Here is a 23,881-nt window from a genome sequence, read left to right on the forward strand (position 1 = left end):
TCTCTGCCTTTCCTGGGTTTGTGGATTTTATACATAATAAGCTATGCCTGATGTTTATGTAATTAAACATTAGACAACTTCCTTTTTCTAGCTGGTAGCAATATACACTAAAGAAATCACACAAGATTTGTTTTTTAGCAAAACAGTTGTCACGGTGGAAGGTATGATACATTCCTAATGGTAGAGAATGGGGGTATTTTTATAACTTACACATATCACAAGGAATTAAGAAGTGTTTTCTGTAAAAAGTGTTTAGAGTCTTTGGACTCTCTGGGGGGAAGAGATGGGAAATGAGGGACTGCTTCTGAGCAAAGAAGTCACTGTACCTGACAGTTCTGGGAAATGTTGTGCATTACTGGATATCTTTCTGCAACTCATATTTACTCTACATCATTTCCTTAGTAGTCTCCTAAATTTTGCAAGACATCTTCACAGCTTTTCCTGTAAACCTTTGCTACATTTACTGGTATTATGCGTGTCAAAAGATCTGTACATAAAGTGTATATGGTATACCGAACACTTTCTTTTATTTTCTCTGCTTTGACTTTCTCTGGAAGTACTGTCTAGTTTGCAATTTTATGTTGTTGCCTAGAAAATCAGACTATTCTTAAATAATCAAGTAGTAGCTTAGTATTTTTTTTAATATGCCTTATGTTTCTATTTCACATGCCTGAATGTACTTACAATACACATTTTCTGCCGCCCTCAGGACTGCTTCGCCCACTTGTCCTTCTATAATATAAAATCTTATAGCTCGAGGGGTTCATGCACATGTCTGGTTCCTTCCTGTCTAACCTAACATGCCTAATCTAGGATCTCAACAGTCATTGACTCCTTAAAAAGGCGATGAAGAGAGGTAGAGGTGAATCCTCTCTGGGAAAGCCTTACTCTCAGGTCTCAGTCGTCTTCAGGAGGAGCCTGTCTCATCCCTCTGAGTGCACAGGGAGTCTTGGGAACCTGCAGTCCTAAATTAGGTGACTCAAGTAGTCAAAGATTGAGTTGGGTGAATCTTGTGACGCTGTCAGTGCTATTAAAGACATTGATGTTTTGCATGGGCAAAGTACTTGAAGAACGGAAGCCACTGGTTATAAAAAGCCATCAGGTAAGAGATGTCTATTACTGTGCGCTCTGCAGAACCTGAAAGGAGCATCCAGTGTGGCCAGGGATTCTCAATAGGAGTATCAGTTGATGACAGAAGAGCAGCAATATTTTCAGTGGGCAGAGGAGAACAACATCCCTGTTCTTACCTCCTCCCTCCTAAAACCCCTTCAGAATAAGTAGTGTTTCTGGGACCAGCAGAGTCCAGCTGTGCAGTGGACCTGATGAATGCAACGATAATTCTTAAATAGACCAGTGTTGGGGCACACAGCCTTTTGGGGACAACTCTCTGCTGAGACTGGTGCTTCTCTACTTTAAATAGCAGATTAAAATAGTACCAGTGCCTGGTACAGAATGATTGCTTTTTTTTTTCTTGCAGTGGTGGTGTTTGTAAATATTGTCCTTGGGTTTGAAAAGATGAGGGGTGGAGATTTTTAGTCTTCAGCACCACAGTCACGAGGACTGTATCTGTGAAGCTGGCATGATCCACACTGGTCTTTGTGGACACGAGGATGCTTGTTAAGAGAGGGTGTGTTGTCCTACCAACGAATGCTTCATCTTGCACATCTTGAGAGGTGTCCTGCCTCTGTCTGGTACTGCAGCAGCACTTCTTTGCCTGCTTCTAATGTTTAAAACCAATACCAAGTCAAAAATATAAATTTCCTGTTATGTGCTTCATAAAGCACCAGCAAAGGCAAGTGTTGTGGACTTCGGAGTATTTGATAGTAGCGTATGAGTGGATCCTAAGGTTATTTCTTTAATTTTGCAGCGTGGAAAGAATAGAGTGAAGCTGTGCAGTGTTTTCTTGGTTTAAGGTGTTACCATGTTGACCCTTTTATTATTTCCTTACAGTTTTCTTTTTGAGATTTTATATTCGGGCCATATTACATATTTACCCATTCTTGTGTACCTGAATATGTCCTTTAAAAACATTGGCAATGTTTTCAGATCTTTTTTTCTGTAACAGTAAGCCTGATGGCTGTTCCTTATCCCTTGCTGTGCCAAACTGCTGAGACAAGACTGTTTTTCTGCTACTGATTTAAGAGAAATTAAGAATTTAATTTTCTTCTTAGCTGCATTCTGTTGCAGAAACTTCCCAGTGCTTTGTGTAGTGAACTGTGAGTGGATTATTGCTGTGTCAAAAAAAAGTGTTGAATGTAAGATTGTTAATTGCTATTAGTTAGACATAAGTAGTCTACCATGTAGAATCTTGGAGTGATCTCATCTAAAACTGGTAAAATGTCTTTTTTTTTTCCGCAGAAACTTGTTTGGTTTATATACTTACAGGAGTACAAATCTTAATTCTTGGAATCACGTAATTGGAAATGTGATGTGTGTATCTTTCAGCATGCTCTCTTGGGTTCATTGGACAGCATTCTTTTTTACTTCTTCCAGAAAGAGAAGAAAAAAAGCTTTGTTAATTTTTTTCCTTTCTTTTTCTGAACTCCAAGTATTTCCCTCCAATCATATTCCACGTTCCGTCTGCTTGTGCCCAGGACATTGTTTAAGTGCTCTCAGAAAATGCGGACTGCTCTTAATCGTACTTTTTCTTTGTAGATGCAAAGAGTACCTCTGGTTACTGAGCTTGCCAGCTTTTGCTGCCTTATGACTAATAGGCCTGCATCAGGAATCAATCCCACCCACCAGCGCCAAACCTTGCCGGATTGACCTTGAGGCCAACTCTTTCATTTTGATTCTAATTTGTGCAATGATTTGCACATCACTGAAGCAAAGTTAAAATGTAAGAGGATACATTAACGTAGCAGTACAGCTAGACTAGAATTGCACAAAGGTCAGGAAATGGAAAAATGAACCACCTAATAACATCCATTTGCCCCACTGCTGATGTATAATGGCTTTGATTTCCGATTAGTGTTTATTATAGGCATAAATATATATATTGTGCCATAGATGTGCAGTATTGAGACAAATGCACTTAAAGTTCCTTAGTGTTATTATGGCATACATCCCTTTGAAACATTTGCAGCCTTCATTTCAGTCTTCCCAAGAACAGCAGCTTAATCTATATGTTCTTTAATATCTTGCAGGGAAAAGGGTGTCAGTAGACCATGGAAGCCTGCAGCCCCCTCATGCTATTAAGTGATTCCTTTGGAGCTCTGAGAAACCATTCCTGTGCCTCTTAAATAAATGTCCCAATCCTGCAAAGTTCTCCATGCTCTCAAAATCCTTTGGCTTCATAGCATTCTCCAGTCCCAAGCGTCATGATTTTTCATGTTGGGTTTCACGTTTTCAGCAAGTCAGATGCTAAACCATATGGAGAAAATTTTGTTATAGCTCCTTGCATGATAAGGTCGTGTTTACTGGATTTGGCTGTACTATAAGCTATGCTTTAAAAATACTTTTTGTGCTAAGACTTACACTAAAAATTCTTCCAAAATTCAAATGTCCAAAGGGATTTTTCTCACATGATGATAAACAAATAAATAGCTGTGATAGCTGGGAGTAGGTTGATGGGGGGCAGTTATGATAGCTGATACGGTAACCTTGATTATACCTTACTTTTGAACTGTATTTCTTCTTACCTCTGCATTGCTTTGCATTTTGTATGTTCAATTCTACAGCGCCTGCAGTGATGGAAGATGCAAATGTTCTCTTGGTTCACAATTTGCTGTGCAGATACCATGTGCTGTGTTAAGAGGACTGTCCCTAGGCAAAAAGAAGGAAATCCATGTACTTCATTTACCTTTTCCTGGCTCAGAGTTTGACAGAGGGAGGGTATACCTTCCCTGCAAGCTGCTGAGTGGTGGGAGGTAAGGGATGCTCTGGGGGGAGCAGATGGGGAAAAGATCAAGAGCAGCAGGCCTGTGGTGGGAGTGGAGATGAGAACGTTGCTGGGAAGAACAGGGAGCAAATCCTGCAACAAGTCTTTAGGGCTATGAAAAGCAGGAGAGTTTTCTCTGAGGAAGGACTTCATGTTGCTGGGTTGAGAGCAAGTCTGGAGGGAAATGTCCTGCTCTGTAAGGAGTGTCAGTGAGATTCGTTCTCGTATCTTTTTGCTTTCACCCAGCTTTTTTACTCTTCCACGCGACAGAGGTGAGTTTCCTGTCTTTCAAAACTTTTATTAAAACAGTTTTGCATAATGAAAGCTCTTTTGGTAGGTTCATTTTCAAGTGAAAGGTCTGGCTTGCAGAGTCCTGTCACATGACCTTTTGATGACTGTATGTACTGCTGCTTTCCTGCTTGTCTTTCTGGCCCAGCCTCAGGATTTTGCTCTGTGTGTTCACACCTGGGCTGTGACTATGTTTTCATAAAATCTTATGTTGTCTCTCATCTAGCCAAATAAACCTTTCATACAGGCCATTATTACCTTATATTTCTGTAAGTACAATATCCTTGTTGATACACATGATCTTACCTTCCTGAAAGCTGGTCAGAAGGCTTTTGCTGTCATAACTTATCTTCTTTTTACCAGGCTACCCTACTTCTATTCTTTTTTTTAGTCTGTCTTGGCTCCTTCTTGTCTTTTACAAAACACATAAGCCTTGCAAATGAAGGCTAAAAGCTTGTCAGGAGAACCTTCATCTCTGGTGGAGCAACCAAGAGACTGACTCTACATCTGATTTGCCTATGATGTCAGACTTGACTACTGGCTTATTAAATTTTCAGATGAATAAATGTGCTATGTCCCAAGCTTCCCGTCATACAAAGCTATCTCACTGTCTTTCTCAGTACTTGCCCTTGAAATTCTGGTTGTGATGATGCTTGTAGACATTTGAATTGCTGGGATCTATCTCTGTAGTAATAAAGCACTGTTGTACCTTTCTGGCATGATTTAAAATAATCCCAAATGATAAAAACAAAAAAAAAAAAAAACCATAAAAACCCCACAAAACAAACAGGGAAAAACAAAAACAACAAAACCCCAAACCCCTAATATTAACAGCTCTGCAGAAGAAGTTGCCGTATGGCAGCTCTGAATCCTTTGGTGAAATTCAGGTAGTGGTAATGGTGTGTGAATTCTTCCAGACAGAGGATTCTTCTTGTCTCGAAGAGGGAGGTGGTACGGTTTTCTTAGGTGGTGACGGAAAAGGCAGTGGTGGCAACAACTCTTTGCTGTCCCAGTGTCAAACAGCAGTCGGGCAAGGAGAGGTGTGTGAGTGTGAAAGGGAGAGAACATGGACAGAAAATCCGTGAAATACTTTTTCTTAGTATTTATTGATTACAGGTTTTCTATGTGTACATTTTTAAGATCAGTTTTCTTTACAATCAGATCTCACCTGTCATTTCCTTTTGTGCGTTCCTTCCTGCTTTCCCTTGTTAGAGATTGCAGTTGCGTTCACATGGGGGGAGTGGGAAGTATCCTAAATTAATTTTTTTGACGTTTTCTTTCATTAGATGGACTAAGTGACATAAATAAGAGGTAAGTTCTGCCCACAGATAATCCTCCAAAAATCTCATTTTGAGTAGGACTTTTATGTGGCTGGTAGATCTTTAGAGACAAAGCTTTCCAGAACTTTGTGAAAATCAGAGGGAGCGGCAGTGAGAGCAGAAAAATGTCCTTTTGGCTAGTTTTGCTCAGCTGGCTAACGTTTTGTAGCTAAATACTTGTTACCATAGCTGTCTGTACATAAAAGGGCTGTTTCTGATATTAGAAAAAAATATTAATAAATTTATTGGAGTAAATGTTCATTTATTCTAGAGTAGTTGATAGCAGTAGAAAACAATGTTTTTTTCCAACAGTAGTGATATTTGCATTTCATGAAAAGACGTGAATATAAAAGATATCTGATATCTATCTCTAGATAGACTGAAAATCACTTACGTATGTTGTATTACATATTATGTGTGTCCAAATGAGGAATGTAAAGGGAAAGACCTTTGTATCTGCTGCTTCAGATGTCAAAAACTAAAATAACTGGACCATCCCCGGATAACTGAATTATTGTACATCCCGGTCGCATCATTCCTCCTATCCTAGGTAAGTACAGAGATAGGAAATAGCCAGGCTGTGCATCAGTCACCAACGCAGTATTGGCACCTTCAACTTAAGACAAGCTCGAGCTCACTTGCTGAGCATATCATATGCATGATGTACCTGAAGTGTTGCAAGATGGGCCCTTTTAGGACACAGTCCAAGAGAAAAAGCTTAAAAGGTGTGAGGAGAAAACCATCTTTCCTCTTACATGCATAGACGCTCTGACCAGCAGATGCTCTCCTCACCGCTAAACATCATACAAGGAATGAGGGGGAGCGGGTGGGAAAGTAGAGCCTGGGGGTCATTTGGTAGAGAGAGTCCATGGGTGGAAACACCCCTGGAAAGAGTGACTGTAAAAGCAGCTATGGAATGACTGTTTTGAGCCAGGAACGAAGCGGGATTCGTTTCTGTTGACAGCCAAGCTGGATCTGTTGTGCTGTTGGGTCAACATTTGGGTGTTCTTGCTTTATAATTTACACTGTATAGTAGAAATGAGAGTATAGCTTAGTGTGTATAGTGTAAACAGCTCTGTAAAGGGATAGACAGAATAAATATGAATCTCAGGTCCCTAAAAAAATTGTTTTGTATATTAGGGATCTATGATGGATCAGATTGCTTCCACAAGACATGGAGAGGGTGTCTTTGATGGTTTTTTTTTAAGCTGTCTCACTGTGGCTGGGAGTCTGTCACCAGGGCTTGTGCATGCTTTAGGCAGTTGCATGGAAAACATGCAAAGCTGGTAATAAAATGTGGAATAATCATGTTTCCTAACTTCTTTTTTACTTGTTTATAGAGCCATGCTTGTATTTTGATGCCATTATTTAATTCAGATAATTGTGTGAGTTTATTGTCCGATTTGTTTTGGATTTTTTCAGTTTGGGTATTTTCTTTTTTTGCAGATAAATATATTTGTATAGAATCGATGATGGAAATACAGTAGACTCTTATTTCTGGAGAACATGACTTTCTGGGTTGCTTTCAGATTATGCCATTTGTTCCACTGGAGTCAACACACAGGAAAATGGGAACTTACAGAATTAGAACATAGCGATGAATTTACCATTTTCAGAAAAGCTGCTTAAAGTCATGCTGAAGCTGAAAATATTACATGTTTAAGTCTAATTTAATTTGGAAGTTTGCTGTTAATTAACACTCTATATCCATTAACATTCAAAACTGAAAGGATCTGCAGAACCACTTCTCCCTGGAGTAATTTGTCACCAGAAATAAAAGGTCTGCCTTTAAACTGAAGTAGCTTTTGGGTAGCGCGCTATGAGCGAAGGAACCCATATTAATGTTACAGACTAATTCAGAGGAGTGGGCTTGAAGTTCTTTGCGTTGCTATCTCTCCGTTATAAAACGCATAGTAGTTGCCTCAGGTACTGTTGTGACAGCAGATGCCTTCTTCACTAAGTGACAAACTCCCATTGATTTTTAAATCACTGACTAGAGCATGGTAGTTGGGCATGCCCACAAGTGCTTCCTGGTTTAGAAAATGTTCACAGCATGTGAGACCCTGGGTTTTTTTGATTAAAAAAAGATCCATTTTCTGTTTACAGGGAACGCCAATCTTTATGCTATGATTTGAACTCTCTTTTCAAACCGCGAATAAATCTATTGGAAAAGAAGTAGCAAAGACGTGATTAGATGCGTAGCAAATGCAACACCATGCACTTCGTACCCCCCCACACACCCTTCCTCCTTCTGTTCCTGTGTCTCTAGTGTAGCCTTTCGCATTATTTGCTTCAATCTTTCCAGTGCTTACTATAAGGTGTGGCATTCCTGCTGGAGCTATTTTTGCTATAAACCCTGTTTAATGCAGTAAGTGAGGATTTGGGTCATTGGATTGTAAGCATCGTAGGGCAGTGTCTGCAAAGTGACAGCATATTCTAGGGGTGCAAACATACCAGCTGAATTTTTTTGCTCTCTGTACAGTTTTTTTTGCAACAGAATCCTGAGACCCAATAATAGGTCTCTTAATTATTACAGAAAAATTGGTATTAATAAAAAAAATATTTTATGTTTTCAGGACTTACTGTTCTTCTGTGCTACCATAGCCTTATTGAAGCCAGGGTTAAATAACTGCTTGGCTGGACAAAGGAGCTATGATTTTTCTTCCGCTTAATTTGTTTGAGTTCAACAGGATGATTTGACTTCTGATCATGTGAAAAGCATTTCATAGCATACTGGAAAGCTGTCTGGTTTTGTATCTAACGGACTTGACAGCATGGTTGGCAACAGACGGATAATGGAAGGCTAATGAATAATGAAAAGCTGATTGATTGAAATAGCAGAGCTGCAGGGAGAGAAGAGGGAAAGCTGGGAGGGAAAATGGAAAAAACAAACAGCACAGAAGTAAGGGATAACCAGTATTTTGATCAGTATGAGGGCATGTCTTCACATCAAGATTAACCCCACTCATAACTTAAGCATTCTCCATCTGCCACCTCACAAGAGCGCTTAACTCGTGCACCATGACGCATTTCATACAAGTCACTCAGCTTGCCTTGAGGAAGGGCGGGTAGGTTGGAATTTAAATATTTTTTCCACTACTATGATGATGACTACTCTGCAGTAGCCTCCTCAACTCCCATTAATTGGCCAGTGCATTCCCAAATTCCTACCAGAGCAGGTGTGCATAGCATCTCACAGTCTACTGCAACGAACAGAGCAGAGCAATAGCATTGGAAGCTACCGGGGATACTGACAGATGCTGCAACACTTAGTTTGTATTTACACTTCAGCGAAGACATCTCTATTTTGGTAACAGGGATAACTCCATTTTCATGGCACTCACTCTTCAGATCTCCAGCAGGGAAGAAGACTTCTTACTCATTGCTAACCAGTCTCTCCAGATGGGATACGGTCTCTGGGGTGACTGCGCTTTAAGACAGATTCGTCTGCAAATGTGACAAAGATTACTGGGGAGAAGAATTAACTCCGGGTATCAAAAGTGGGAAGACTATCTCCTCATGTTAAAAGAGAATGACTATCTAGTCAGATATCTCGCAGTCTGATAGTCGTGATATCTGTGTCTGGATGCATGCGTTAATGTGGAGGAAGCCAGCTACCATTAATTTCCTCACACGCTGCCAGTTGTGGCTGAGCTCGCTGGTGCAAGGCTTGCTCTTACACTTGTTTTCACGGTAAGAATTATGGAGTAGAAGTTGAGTTAGCACTATGTTTCCTGCTATGCCTTTTCATGCCTCTTTTTTGCAATGCTGAATGGAAAAAGATCTGCTACTTTCTCATTCTGATGTACTACTTTTCCTGAGCTTTGACATCACTGAAAAATTAATAGTACTGTAAATACTATCCTTTCTTTTTTTTTCTTTGCAGAATCTGTACCAAAACAGGTTCCTGGGCCTGGCAGCCATGGCTTCTCCATCTAGGAACTCACAAAATCGGCGCCGGTGCAAAGAGCCTCTCAGATACAGCTATAACCCTGAGCAGTTCCATAACATGGACATCAGGAACAATTCCCATGAGACGGTCACCATTCCTAGGTCTACCAGTGACACGGACCTTGTCACTTCAGACAGTCGGTCTACCCTGATGGTCAGCAGCTCCTACTACTCCATCGGGCATTCACAGGACCTAGTGATATACTGGGATATAAAGGAGGAAGTGGATGCAGGGGACTGGATTGGCATGTATCTCATAGGTAAGTCCCCCTTCCCCTTTGGGTTTCTTGCTGCTTCTTTTTTTACTTATAAGCATTATGGTAATATGGGCTAATGGTAATAATGAGCTAATACAGCTCAGTTGAGTGTAGTCTTGAAGTGGATTTATATATGACAAGATTTCTTCTGCTCCTGAATTGCTGGTTGCAGTCCTGGCCCTCACTTATTCTTCAGTAGAGATATGGGAATGCTTTCTGTTGACAGTTTGTTGAAATTTCAAGATATTTTCATTTTAAAGACATTTGGATTTTAGGAAAATACCTCCTGTATAAAAAAAGCATAATATTTTCAGGATTTCCTCTTGCGAGTCCTTGAGTAATCTGTGACAGATGAGAGGTTTTACAAGTCAAGAATGAGTCATTTAAAAACCTTGTGAAATAGAATGACTTTTCCTGTATAGCCAAAGGATATTTTGATATGAACAATAATTATAGACTGAGGCAGTCTGGAATTGTCCCAGAAAGTTTTTCTTTTTTTCTGTGTGTATTGGAAGTTGTATTCAGCCATATACGTTAGCATATTTTTAGCATCTCGATCTAGTAAATCCAGCCTCATGTAAGAGTAATAAGAAATGATTTCAATGGACTTTTACCTGATTGTTTCACTTCGGTATAAAATTAGCATTTTTTTAACCTGGTTTGGTTCCTATGGAAATAGTCCTGCTGCCTAGACTGAAGTCTGTGTTAACTCTTTGCCCTCTGCTAAGCTTTGGACATTGTGGATCAGTTTCAACCACGTTCCTCTATGGATTAGAGGTCCTAAAAATGTGAAGTTCTTACATTTTTCCTGAAAAACAGTGGCTTGGTAAGAAAGACAGGCTCAAACTGGTGCCCCCACAAAGGGAAATGTTGGTAAAATGCTAGCCTTACCTGTTTGGATAAGTATGCCTAGCACTAAGCAGGTATTTTAATTCCAGTAGCAATGTTTTACCTTGCCCAGATAGCAAGCCAAACAAAACCAGATAAAGTATATGATATTGTGAGTTGATCTTTTGGAGCAATCATAGGGGGCATCATAGGGAGCTACAGTTTTGCTTTAGTGGGTAAGGACAGAAGGTTCACGTGCTGAGGATGTGGGAACACAGATGTTGGTGACATCAGAAGGGATGGGATGGGAGGTCTGAGCATGTGGAGGAACCCTGGTGTCACAGTGTTAAGCATTAGAAAATGAGTTTGGGGTATTGGAGAGACTGGGAGAAAGGGAACGTGAAGGTGGCTGCTTAGGACATGGAGGGAGAGGAGTGGGGGTTACAGTAAGGCAGGCTTGCAGTACTTGTTCCCGTGAGTAACCTCATAAAATACCCTGCTTTGAGAATAAAAGTAGGCTTCTCCAATTTAAAGTCTTTCAGGAAAAAAACAGAGACTGGATTTAAAACAGATGCTCTCAAAGTAGTCTGTTTTGTTGGCCTTAACAGAATTACTTGTGTTTACAGTTAAGCTTGCAGTTGAGTGTTTTACTGGAAGAGATGAGAAGACATAGCAGCCCCCAGTACTAGCCAGTAAGAAATACTCTAAGCCTATTCTGTAGCAGCACAGGCAACTCATGAAGGACTGTATTGCTTCAGTAAAAAGAGGCAAAGCATACCTTCTGGTGGTCTGGAGACAACAAGAAAGTCCACGGAGCTGTTTCACATTGAACTCATTCAGCCATGTTTCGTAGCTCAGACATTGCATCAAGGGCTGTAAAGACACATCTCGAATTTTTTTTTTTGATAGGTAACCTTAATACTTGAGGGATTAACTGGGAGAGAAAAATCCTCCTTGATACTCCTGTGTGATTTATCCTATCAAACAGGATGTTGCTCCAGACACCCCAGGAAATTAGAAGTGCAGATCGTGAAGTGGATCCTTGTCCCTACTGGCTGAATGCCTGGTGTTAATGGCACTAGTCAATGGCTTGTTCCAAGGAACACCGCTGCCAAATGAAAAATGAATAGTGTGTCCGGACCCCAAGAAACCAACAGTTGACCCTTGTTGTCTTTGAAGGTGTTTTGTTTCCAGCCTCTCAGGTTCCCAATCTAAATAACTGAGGAAATAGCAGGCAGCAGCACCCCTTGTTCCTTTTTTCTCTTCCCTTCCTCTCTTCCCGCTCCTCCCCTCACAAAACCTAATGTGAAATTTGGTGTTTTGGTTCCCTTAAAGAAAGAACATGGGAGACTGAAGATCTTTTGATGTGTGTTTGCCATGGAAAACACTTGGGAGTCTAGGAAGGTGACTGGCACTATGGCTACACCTACATTAACATAGTAGGGGGAACCAGTGAGAATGGGTCTGTAGAAGCAAACAGCTGCTGAATATGTATTGGGGGGGTTGACTTTAGAGCAGTCTCAGTCTGGCAGACTGTGAATGCCCTTCAGTTGCTGTAGTTCACCTTTCAGTCTAGCTTCACCAGGACAGTTTGTGTGACCAAAGATCACCACACAGTCTGGTGGTGACACAGTGGGAACAATTGGAAGGGTTGTTCCAAAAGCACGCTGCTCATTTCAAATAAAACGTCGATACATCCTGTATTTGATGTTTGTGACCAGTCCACAGGGGTGGGAAACCCAGACATCCTAATGGCTTAGATTTGTGTGTGTGCGTTTGTGCAGATTTTCCAAGCCTGCATTCCTGTTTAGGGATTTCCTAAGAGAGGAAATGTTCCTGGCCTTGCGGGTATGACCTTCACAATGTAAACTGATATATGATTATGTTTTGAATTAGCAGCCAGACTAGAACAAGAGAACCGAAGAAACTATGAGCTTTTCCCAGTCTGCTCAATAGGGGATTAGTGTTGAAGCCTATTATTACCACTTGCATGGCAACACTGTTAACTATTGCATTGCTGCTGGTCACTCTGCTGTTTGCCTCAAAGCCAGCTCGTGGATACAACCCAGTCCTTTTTTTGATTGTTTGCGTTGGTGAAATTTGAGCTGAAAGGTTTCAATGTGGCAATACTTTAATATTGCAGTGAGTCATGAGAACAATGAGAAATTATTTGTGTCCTTGGGGTATCAGGCAGTGTGTTGTGGATTTTCTGTAAAAATCAGTGTGGGAGCATTAGAATAGTTATTTGTTATTCGTCTTGTGGGAGCTGCTGGGTATCCCACGAATGGGCTATACAGAAGCAAAACAGGAGACACTTCTCACCTTAGAGGAGTTTAATCGTTGCCATTGTAGTCCTCTAGGAAATATCTCCAAATAATTTTATACAAGTGTTGGTTTTGAAACATGTAAAACTTAGTCTGTCCTCACCACCATTGCCATCACTAAAATTTTGATGATACCCAATAAACTGCAGGCTTCAGAACAAAGATGTTACAAGTCTGGGGAAATAAAGATGTTATAAAAGGCTTCCAAAAGAAAAAGAGCAAAAACTGTGTAGCGCATACATTTTGATATCATAGGGCATTTTGGGATGCTATTCAAAGGTTAAAGTAGCTTGAAAGGAGAGTTAAGGGAGTTCTCCCTGTAGGGAACTTCTGCCTGCTTGCTCCTCATGAAGGAGCCACGGCTCCTTTTATCAAAAGGTATCTGTTTTATTCCCCTTCAATCCATGTGCACATTCATAAGGGTGGCCAACTGGGAAAACAGTCTTTGCAGAAGCAGGTAAAAGCTGTATTTAGAATTGGTTATTAGAGTTAACTTTTGCTCATGGTCTCAGAAAATGGACCAGGCTGACAGTTGATCGCTTGTAAAACAGTGTAAAAAAAATGGTGATTGTGTGTCTCATGGCAAAAAATAGTATTGAGTATACCCTGTAGCTGCATGAAAACATCCATACGCACCTACATGATTTTGATGTAGGGCCGTAGAAAAACGCCTTAGTTGAAGGGAGAATAGTAAATGTTGACTGTGTTAAAATATAGACGTTATTACTTCAGTGCATTTTCAGATTAGTCATGGTAAGGTGACGAAAAATATGGAAATTGGAAGAACAGGCCTTTCTGCCTTTGTCTGTTAATGACATACTGTGCCTTCAGGAGTAGGAATTAAATTTCATTCTTGCTAAGCTTGAACTCTAGAGATGTTCTAACTTCCCCTTGTATATACTATATATCAGCTCTGAGCTATGCAGAAGAACCTCTAAATTCTGTAACAACTCACCTGAGGTGTGCATTCACCTTCCCTCAAGAGAACTATAGTAGTATGAACATCAGCAGTCTTTCAGAAACATATCCTCAATAAAAAACACGTGAAATTTGAACATAACACAGCTCTACTGCTATTTGAAAATCTCTGGAATTTGATTTTTCATTGCAGAAAAGCTATATATATCAAGAAAATGCATGTTTTGGGGGGGGAGGGCGGGGGGAGAGAAGTGAAACCAAAACAAATTTATGAATAATGAAGATAGCATGTCTGTATATTTTTAAAAAGAACTCTCATTTAGTAGCTACTGTGAGACAGATAGAGTATTTGCAGTTATTTATCTCAAAGCTTTCTCTTTCTCTGTTATCTCATTTACTATTATTATTTGCTACAGTGTGAAGCCTCTTAGATAAATTAATATGGACTCCTGGCAGCTGCCTGTAGATAAAGAGCTATCTTATAATTACTGCAGTAGCATTTTAGCTGCTACTAGATTTCACTTCCATCATCTCTGTATCTGATGTAGAGTAGCTAATGAGAAATGTTTAAACTAGACTTTGAAAGAATTATTTGCTCCAGTGTCCATGCTCACTAATGTTGGGAATTTATCAGGACTAACATTATACTCTTCTTACCCATTTGTAGCTTTTTTTCTTCTGGCATTTCGTTATGGGAAAGCAAAACATTATTAAAGGCTATTTATTAAAAGTTTCTTCGTACACAAATCTTGTAGGGTCCAATTTCCTGTCTGTATTTGGCTTTTGCCAGCGTGGTTCTTCTCAAATTTATCTAAGTAGGAATGTCTTGACCTAATTAGTGACTGAAATTTAGCTTTAAAACAGCGTGTTTTCCTCCTGTTTCAGCCTTTGATGTTATTTCTCTCCCAAAAAGGCCATTCACCATAATCTGACAGATCTAATTGTAAAACATATTGGTTAATAGACATTTAAACACTTGCTTAAACACTTTCCAGTGTTTTAGGCTTAGAGGACCTTGTGTTGCTGTATTGCCCACTGAGGCAAGTGGAAAGATCTGCATTTTTCCTGCCGTCAGACTTGGATCAGAACTTGTTTGTACAGCTATTTTACCAAATGTCCAACGCATACAAGCAGAAAGTGTCGCATGTTGCCAGCAGAGATGGAAAATATTAGAAACAGTGATGTGCATATAAGGCTAGAAGTTGTGGGTCCCTGCATTACAGCTCTAATCCCCAGTTCAGGCGGTCTGTGCATTTGGATGGTTGCTCCACCTCTCTGCTTCAGATATAACCTTCTGTAAAATAACTCTTCATGATGTGCTTGCTTGGAGTGAATTTTGTTGATATTTGGATTTATTTTGTCCTCGGGTTACCCATCTTCCCATCCTTTTATGGCCTTTGGAAGAGAACCTCACTCTGGTCTTAGAGCTTCTCCTCAGTAAGTTGTCTTGTAGCTGGGTCTCTCGCCAGGCTGGGGATGGTGGCCGTGGCTGGCTGTGATCACCTCAGCAAGTTAAATTTTGTTTGACACCTGCAATTCCACTCTCTCTGTAAAACATCAACAGAGGTGCCTAGTGGCCAGCTTTCACCAAGCACAGCACTATTTATTTCAGGAACAAAAAGTGTCAGAGGAGCAAACCTGTCATTAAAAAACAAAAAAGGCAATAGAAAGCCCTCACAAATGCTGAATAGAAGGGGGGATATTAGGTGTCATAGGCCTTGGCAGATATATTAGTGCAGCGATATCAGTTCTTTGTTCCAACCTGGCTTGCTTTCACCTGGCTCCTCTTGGATCTAGTGAAAGTGACTTCTCTTTATCAGGCTGAGTCACCTTTTGCCCTTCCCAGTTCTGCATGTGGTGGACCACTTCAGCTAGATGAAACTGGGATATGCCGTTTCCAGACCCACCAAGTGCAACATGAACACAATTAGCTTTTGCCTCTGTTTCACCCCTTTACAAGCAGATACAGTCAACACTTGAGTGCAAGGGTATCTGAATATCCCCAACACGTGTGGCTTCTGACCCATTCTCCCTTTCAGTGCTTGCAAGGTTCACCTCTGTCATTTGTGTTAGTAGCAGTGCACCCAAAAGCTTCTGTAAAGGCGTTAGTGCAGTGGTGGTGTGCTTTATGGTCTTCTAGGGAAGTGGTGGTAAAGAAGCCAGTTCTTTTTCTTAAATATCTTTAATATGTGGTAGAGGCTTTTTACCATGTGCCAAAAGATTCCTATTTTCATTTAATATTCCTCCATAAAATAACAGCTATGGAGTTATGAACCTCTTTCTAGGTGAATGGGTGGGAAAGAGTTTTCCACTTCAGCTGTCATCCTGAGTATCAGGAGAGGGAAAGAATGCAGACAGGGAGCACAGCAGCCTCATGCCTTCTCAGTGATTTCCAGAGTCCTTATGCCTGTGGAGAAAACTGCAGCTGTGGTGTGTAAGAAAGGCCCATATTGCTATATAGCCCAGACTATAATGAAGCCAGTAATGATTACTCACTAAAGCATTTCTGAAGAAGTCAGTCAGTGGGGGATATTGGTGCACCAAAAGCCAGGTTTTGGCCTCAAGCCCACAAAAGGAGCATAATCCATGCAGCATGTTCAGACCATTGATGGGGTAGAACCAATCACGGCACAAACATAAAATTCTTGGCAGCACAAGGCTTAAAGCAGAAAGATTTGTCCTCTAGAGGTTGTTAAGCGAGCCATGTGGATTTTGAAGGTTCAGCATATGTTTTTCTTCTCTTACTTTTCTAACTCAAAGTAAATCATTCCCACTCCTTACTGTTTGTAACACTTAAGCACGCGGTTCATAACACTTGAATATTCCTATGCTGCCCTTCACAACTACTGTAATGACTGTGTGTGCATTTAGCTTTTGTAATCTTTCTTATCCATTGATCTCTCCAGCTCTAATGACATTTTTTTCTTCACTGAAGATCTTCCACTTTTTAATAAGCTTATAATTGAATACCATTTTTCAGATAAAGTCACTCCAGACTCTCAAGAGATTCTTTGCACTGTGGTGCTTCAGTGCACACATCACAGTTGTGTTTGGGGTTGGGTTTTTTTTGCTGCCGTATCAGATCACAAATGCCTGCCTAATTCTAATTTAGTGTCTGCCGTTATGTCTTTCAACATTGCTATACGCCCATTTTTCAAATACTGCAAATTATTTCCCCCCTACTTAATGAACATTGTTAACCTGGACAAGTGTCATCCTTGTTCACATTTCAGATCTTCCTATGTCCCTTTGTATCATGTCTTTATACTGCCTTGGGCCTGCAGCATCTCTTATTTTAATATCTTCTAGCAAATTTCATGGGTGTACTGTTTTCTCATTTTCCAAGTTGCGCTGTAATCAATGGGGAGGCTTCCACTGACTGACTGTGAGAACTTTGAAACTGTTGTTATATTAAAAACAAGCAAACAAAACTCTTCCATGTTGTACCTCACCACACGTTGCATATCTTCAGGTTTTTTCAGTATGCATTGAGGCAGGCATGGTCATCTTTGGTTGGATTCCTCCCTCCCATCTTCAGTTCTGTGTGCAAGCGGGATGTCATTCATGGTGGAGAAGTTTGTGCAATGCATAGCTAAAGTATAGCTGCTGCTGTGCTAAAACCTAGACGTGGTCCATCTACTGCAGCGGTGAGAATAAATCTAGAAGTGCAGGAGCTTTAAAGCAGAAGACCATAGGTGGGAGAGGCATAGCTGAAGTAGCAATGAGAGCTATGTGGGTGTAGAATCAAATGATACCAGTATTACTAGATAGATGCCCATCCCACTGCAACCTAACATGTGATATGGGTCTTTTAGCCCCCACAAGCTATTAATGCTGAGCCCCAGCTCAGCTCTTTGCTTTCCTCGATCTGTCTGCCTTTTCAGCAGCAGATCTGTGGTAACTGGAGAGAAATACATGCGTGATGGGTTGTGCTGGAGCACAGATCCCAAATAATTCAAGGATACCATATATGAATAAGGGCCCATTGCCATCCGCTTCACTTTTAGCCAGAGACTCCACTGCTGAGGAGAGGGAAGTCCCTCAAGCGACAGAGCTCAGACTTGGTGTGGTTAACTCAAGGGCAAGGAGGGCAGGACAGTGAGGAAGGATTGGATCCGCAGTTCGTCGAGGACCTTCTGAAAAACCATAGGCATATCAGCCCCAAGATTTAACAGGGTCTCTGTAATTGGCAATCCTGTTTGCTTTTTCCATTGGTATTAGTGTCATGAAAGATCAGAATGATATCTCCGAGCAGTAATTTGGAGGTTGCTGAAGTGTTAAAGGATAATGTCATATGTAGCTCTGAAAGTGAGCTAGATGTTCAAAGGTAGAAGTGTTTTGCTGGAAGTTATAACTCTCTGATTTTGGGAGTGGATGACAGGTGTCCTTTGGGTTTTAATTGTGATTCTTTCTGCTTTAGATCAGGTGGTTCAGGTTTTAAACCTACCATGCCTGCCTTTCCAGGTGCCTGGAGCAGTTTTATTTAGAACCGCATTTTCTGCCCTCAGTGACCAAGAATTGTTGCAACTTTGCCAAGTCCATCCCTGTTTTATTACAATTTATTCTTTTATCTCCCTATTTTCCTTTGGTCTTTCTCTTACCATGTCTTCCTCCACTATTCCTGCTATTCTGCACTCATTGTTCACATTTTCTCCCTCCCAATTTACTTTTCTTTAACTGGGTAGGGAGTTAATTTTTGTGGGATCAAAATGGAACCGTTCGTGTGCTTGAAACAAAGAGTATGCATAGCTCTTAGATTAAGGACTGAGCTTTCAGCACCAATGAAGGATTAGGCCCTTGTTTTCCAGAACTCTTCTCCCTAAAAAACTATAAAAGAAGGGACGCTAACTGTAAATTGCAGTATGTTCATTGTCTGTGGCAGAAATTGGCAAATGAATTAACAGTGTTCGATCCACTTCAGAGCTAGATCTGTAGCTGCTGAAGTCACTGGAAATGTTCCTATTGACTCCTATAATGATAGTCAGTATTTGATTTTTTTATTTTACTTTTTTTTTTTACTGTGGTGTCTTTGTAAATAAGAATTGGTATCACTCTTCTGCATCCCTTTCTCAGTAATAGCTCCTCTCCTGCAGAATGATGACCAGTTGTACAATTCTTCGGAGGCACAGTTTCCAAGGGCTATGTTTTGCAATGCTGTAAGGCAACACTGGCGTGGCCTCATACAACCCACTATGAACTGCAGTTGTGAACTGTAGAGGCTGTTGTGTTGTTCTTCAACTGATAAATTGGATGGTAAGAGAAGAAACAGCAGAAATAGGAAGCTTATCCATGGCTTATACGCTTGTATTGTCTTCCAAAATATGCTTTAGAATGTCCTTTTCATACAGCTTTCCGTGCAGATTGCAAAACAGATCAACCAGATCTTGGCCTGTTGGTACAGAAAATAATTTTTAAAAACAGTTTGCTAACTATCTCCGTACGTCGTTGTAGTACAGACATAAATACTGACCAAAAGCACTTTTAAATTTCAAGCCAAAGCGTTTGTTCAGCTAAAGACTAAAAGTCCTTCTGTAACTTCAGGAGTACAGCATGTCTTATAAGGGATCAAGACATGAAGTGTAGCTTCTATTTTTATGCCATAATTGCATTAAGTTTGTAGAAAGCAAATGTTGTAATATGTAGTGCTAAATCAAATTAGTCATAGATAAGAGACTGGAATAGTGTACCAAGTTCAGGCACCTGTCTGATGTTGTGTGTTAATTATTTGCTTCTTTGAAGGTAGCCCAGGTTATTCTAAATTTTGTAGTTGTTACTGTTGGATAATGTGGGAAGAAAGGCTGGTCATACATATTGGCAAAATACTGTTTGAGAAAGAGGAGTAAGTTTTTCATTTTTGCCTCTTAAGTAAAACCAAACTGACCAAAAGGGTCACTCGGCTATTTGTAATTCGAACTCTGTCAGTCCTTCTGAGGAAGATGTATTGACTGTCTGTTTGCTTCTCTATGGGAATTTCAGGCAAGCTTTCAAATACTGAGGTCATGTCTGTTTAGTGTAGGCTGCTGACAACACTTGAAGTCCCCATTACGTTTTTTACAATCTTTTTTGAGGAGAGGCCTTTATCAACACTCTTCCTGAATTCTTCTGAAGAGAACGGTGTGTTTTTTGTCAATTGGTTACCATCCTACCGTCCTTCATCTGAAAGATAGCTTTCTTTGGTGGCCACTGTTTTTATCTTTATATGTAGTGCTTGTGAAGTATATTGGGATTGCTCAGCATGGAAGTGACAGCACAGAATATTTTTAGCAATAGGAGGCTGTGCTTGGAGGTGTATGGTTTGGTGAGGACAATCAGTCCATCAGAATTGCTGCTGATTCCCAAAGTGCTTGGTAGTGGTTGCCTCTAGTGTGCCTTGGTCCCTCCGGCTGCTGCTCAGGCCCTGGCTGCCTGATGCCTGCTCCTGCATCACCTTCTTTTCCTCCAGGGACTGTGTGAGATGCGGGAGGTCTGACTGCTGCTGCTCCTGTCCCATGCAGCTTTGTAGGTCCGCAGCCGCCTTCCCTCTCACCAGCAAGAGGCAGCTGGCACCTCTGTGTGCCCCAGAGCAGCGGAGTCAGAGCAATGCCTGCTGGCTCCCTGTCTCAGCTGCCCTCATCATCCCCAAGTCCAGTTCCAGGACCAGATGATATTCAAAGGACAGCAACTCCCGAATACTCCCTCACTTGGTGTTTTCCTTAAGTAGTTACTTGTTTACGATCCAGGGAAATGAAGCCATAGATCTGAGGGCAACTGCAAAGTGTTTGCTTTTTGGCGAAGTGTACCCAAACCCAGGCTATGCAGTGGATTGCCAGCTAAGCAAAGAGCTAGTTTAAAGGTTAATTGCATTTCAAAAATAGAGGGAGGGAGATGCATTACAGTGCTTCATTGGGAAAATGTCAAAAGCCATTAGCTGCTGGCTGAAATATACGAAAAGGGAGCAGCATTAACTCTGCTCTTCATTTTGTGTGGAGGTGAAACGAAGCATTTCACCATTTACCTTCGGGACTTAAGATGCAACATGTTTTTAAGGTCAGTTCCTTTGTTACAGGAATTCTCAGCAGAAGTATGAAATAAAATTTGTTTTCCTTTGCACGTACCCTTTATCTTTAACATACCATATCATTTATTCACTTACATGTGGCATGAGTATTGAAAAACATATGTAGAACACACATATGCACATACCTGTAGTACAGTAAACAGCTGTGTATTTCACATGCACAATTTTCTTTGTCAGTGTGCTGCATACATAATGTCCATGTTCAGGCAATAGCTCATCTGGAATAGTATCACCTGCCAACTAAAACAGGTCGATAAGCCGTATTCATACATTCCAACCTCCTGACCAGTTTCAACTACAGCTATTTTTAACTTGCCAGGGGATATTTATTTCTTATCTTTTGCCTTCCAAAAATACATACTTTGGAAAAAATGAAAAAGAAAGATTTCCCTTTTGGACCTGCATTTATTTTTCTAGAGCTAAAATTTGTCTGGGTTAAACATCCCAACTAGTGTAAATTTCTACTGGACTAAAATTAAGTTTTATTTCTTTAGAAAGAGGGAATTACCTAGCTTTTCAAGAGACACAGACAGGGCTTATATCTGGCTGTGAGAAGGATCTACATACTGGATTTCTAAATCATGGCATTTGTAAATACGTTTTGTTTACAGATATGTTTTTATACTTAAAGGCTCTACTGCTCCTACATGGGGTGACCTGCATATTGCAGAGCTCTGTAAACTCATATTAAAATATCTTTTCTACCGCCTGAGCCTGTATTTCATCAATGGCTGCTGTCCATAAACTGCACGTACCCGCCTAGCTCCGTGTGTGTGTATATCTCTTCCCTGACATGCTTTGTGACCTGACCTTTTGCTTGGGATGCTGTCCTTCCCAGACACCCCGTCCCTTGCCTCTGTGACAGGAGGCAGCATGCAGATGCTACTCCGTGGGAGCAACTAGTTCCAGCTTTCCCGTGGTCTTGCTTGTCAGCTGTAACCACAGACAGGCTTGCTCTCCCTTCCCTTTAGTCTACTTTGGGTGTGCAGGTGGAGTAGTCCTTTTTCTCAGGCTGGTTTTCCAGGCTTCCTGTTTGTTTCTGACAAAAATGCGGAAGGGGGCTTTCTGCAGCCATCCCTGCTGGCTCAGCCCAGAATAGGGATGTGATTTGGTTTGGGTATAGGCACATGCCCACATCTCTGTCGACTTAGAGTTCATGCTGCCTTTGTGCCAGCTGCAGGGAGCAGACAACAACTGACGCAGTGGAAGTGCCAGCTGGCCCCCACAGACACTACACATGAACAGAGCGTCTTAAATCTGATTCTGGGAGCTCCTTTGCCACTAAACTCTGGCCTAAAATATCTGCACTTTTTTAAGCAAGGCCATCCAGTCTAGCTTAGCTAAGCCTCCTTAAGCAAGCATGGTATTTTATAAACAATATATCTTGAGAAACAGTAATTACCCATACATCTTAATAACATGGCAGGCGTTGGAGCATCTCCAACAGCTTACAGAGACTAACTGTGACAAATAAACATCATGAGTGACGAAGCCAGATAGCAGCATGCCTGAGCTGAAGGATGCTCTCCCTGTCCTGTCAGGACGAAGGGCCAGTCAGGGTTCCCAGGCTCCAGCTCAGTGCAACGTTTCATTATATGCTCACCTTTAACTGTAAAGCATTTACCTTGCCAAAGCAAAAAGGCACAGCTCATAGGTTTAAATCTTCTCATGTGTATATAAGTGTTCTTTCTTCCATAGAATGATGTGGGTAATTCTGGATAATTGGTATCAGGATGGTCCTTTACTGGAGGTAGTGATTAGTAAGCCAAAGCTCTGAGAGCAACGGTGTGTACTTATCTGCCCTTTTAAAATATATAATTTTAAAGAAGACAAAACCAGCTATATAAAGTACAGAGGAAGAACAGAAATCATACCAGATGATTTACCATTGAAGGGTTACCGCAGAGATGTACTATGTGAATGGGCTGAAAGATTTCCACTTCAATGCAGAACATGAAACACAGCTAGTGAAATAATTACTGACAATTAGCAAGTCAGCAAAGGGACAGAGTATTGTAGATAGCATTGCCATTTATAATTACCCATTGCAATCATTAATGACCTCTTTAAAAGGATTTCTGTAGTAAATCCCTCAAGAGAGTGGCACCAGAGGGTTCAGGGTTGGTAGCCCACTTACTTCCTCCTTTGGGAGCACAACTATGTAAAACCAACGGAACAACATTGCATCTGCTTAGTGCTCAGTTCTTTCAGTGAAAGTGTAATTTCCTTCCATTTAAAAAGTCTACTTTGCTTAACATTTTTATGTATCTATTTTGATAATACGTTAGTCTTTGAGTTTCTTGGGTTTGCCCTTTGGGCTGCCTCTTCCGCTCTGCCGTTGGTCACACCGTCAATTCATCCTCGGACACGGTGTCCCTGGTTGCATGGCGTTGTCTTTGTTTTCTCATTGACCTACGTGATAACGAACTGAGTGCTTCACAGTGTTTACAATTGGTGTATCTTAATCTTGGATGGAGTGGTTCACATTTTTCCTCAGCTTTTAGGGTGACTAATAATTAATGAAATTGTCTTCAGAACCAAGTCTCAGCATCCACCCAGGATTGTTTCTGTTTAGTTAAAGTGCATTTGTACAAATGTCCGTTAAAATTAAAACTATCCTCTTTGCCAGGAGGCAAAACACAGGAGGCTGCTGGCTGGTGTCCGCAGAAGGAGATCGCAGCCCTTCTTTTAGTGAAGTGCTTTGGGATAGATGCCAAATCCATTTTATCCCCCTGAAACCAGAGCAATGAGGCCGTGGCTGGGCCCATCCTGGGCTGCTACTTCAGCAGCTCGAGTTTGCGGCCATTTTGGGCTCCTCCAGGCCACTGCCCAAGAGTCCCACTCCCTTCTGGCAGCCTGTAAATGTCTCCATATGTTTATTTTGTTGTTGCTGCACTGTTTCTATTTACTGATGACCAAAATCATAAGTGCTGGCCTGGCATCGTGGCAATTCCTGCATTTGTGTTTGCTTGAAAGCCCGATGTAAGCTCACAAGTGGGTGAAGGAGGCCCTGAGGCTGCAGCACGGTCTCGCTGGCTGGTTTTTAAGCTGTTGGAGAA

The 23,881-nt window shown here is 41.1% G+C and overlaps 1 protein-coding gene across 6 annotated transcripts in view; it reads left to right on the forward strand.

The window, feature by feature from the left end:
• Nucleotides 1-23,881, forward strand: part of HECW1 (HECT, C2 and WW domain containing E3 ubiquitin protein ligase 1) — a 262,500-nt gene that overhangs the window by 74,444 nt on the left and 164,175 nt on the right. For all 6 annotated transcript variants that reach the window (XM_063325617.1, XM_063325615.1, XM_063325618.1 and 3 more), the window contains one exon: nt 9,374-9,698. In XM_063325617.1, the coding sequence (XP_063181687.1) occupies nt 9,374-9,698 (325 nt within the window). The remainder of the gene's footprint in view (nt 1-9,373; nt 9,699-23,881) is intronic.

The sequence above is a fragment of the Chroicocephalus ridibundus genome, chromosome 2 (genome assembly GCF_963924245.1).
Source record: "Chroicocephalus ridibundus chromosome 2, bChrRid1.1, whole genome shotgun sequence".
In the NCBI taxonomy this organism is placed as follows: domain Eukaryota; kingdom Metazoa; phylum Chordata; class Aves; order Charadriiformes; family Laridae; genus Chroicocephalus; species Chroicocephalus ridibundus.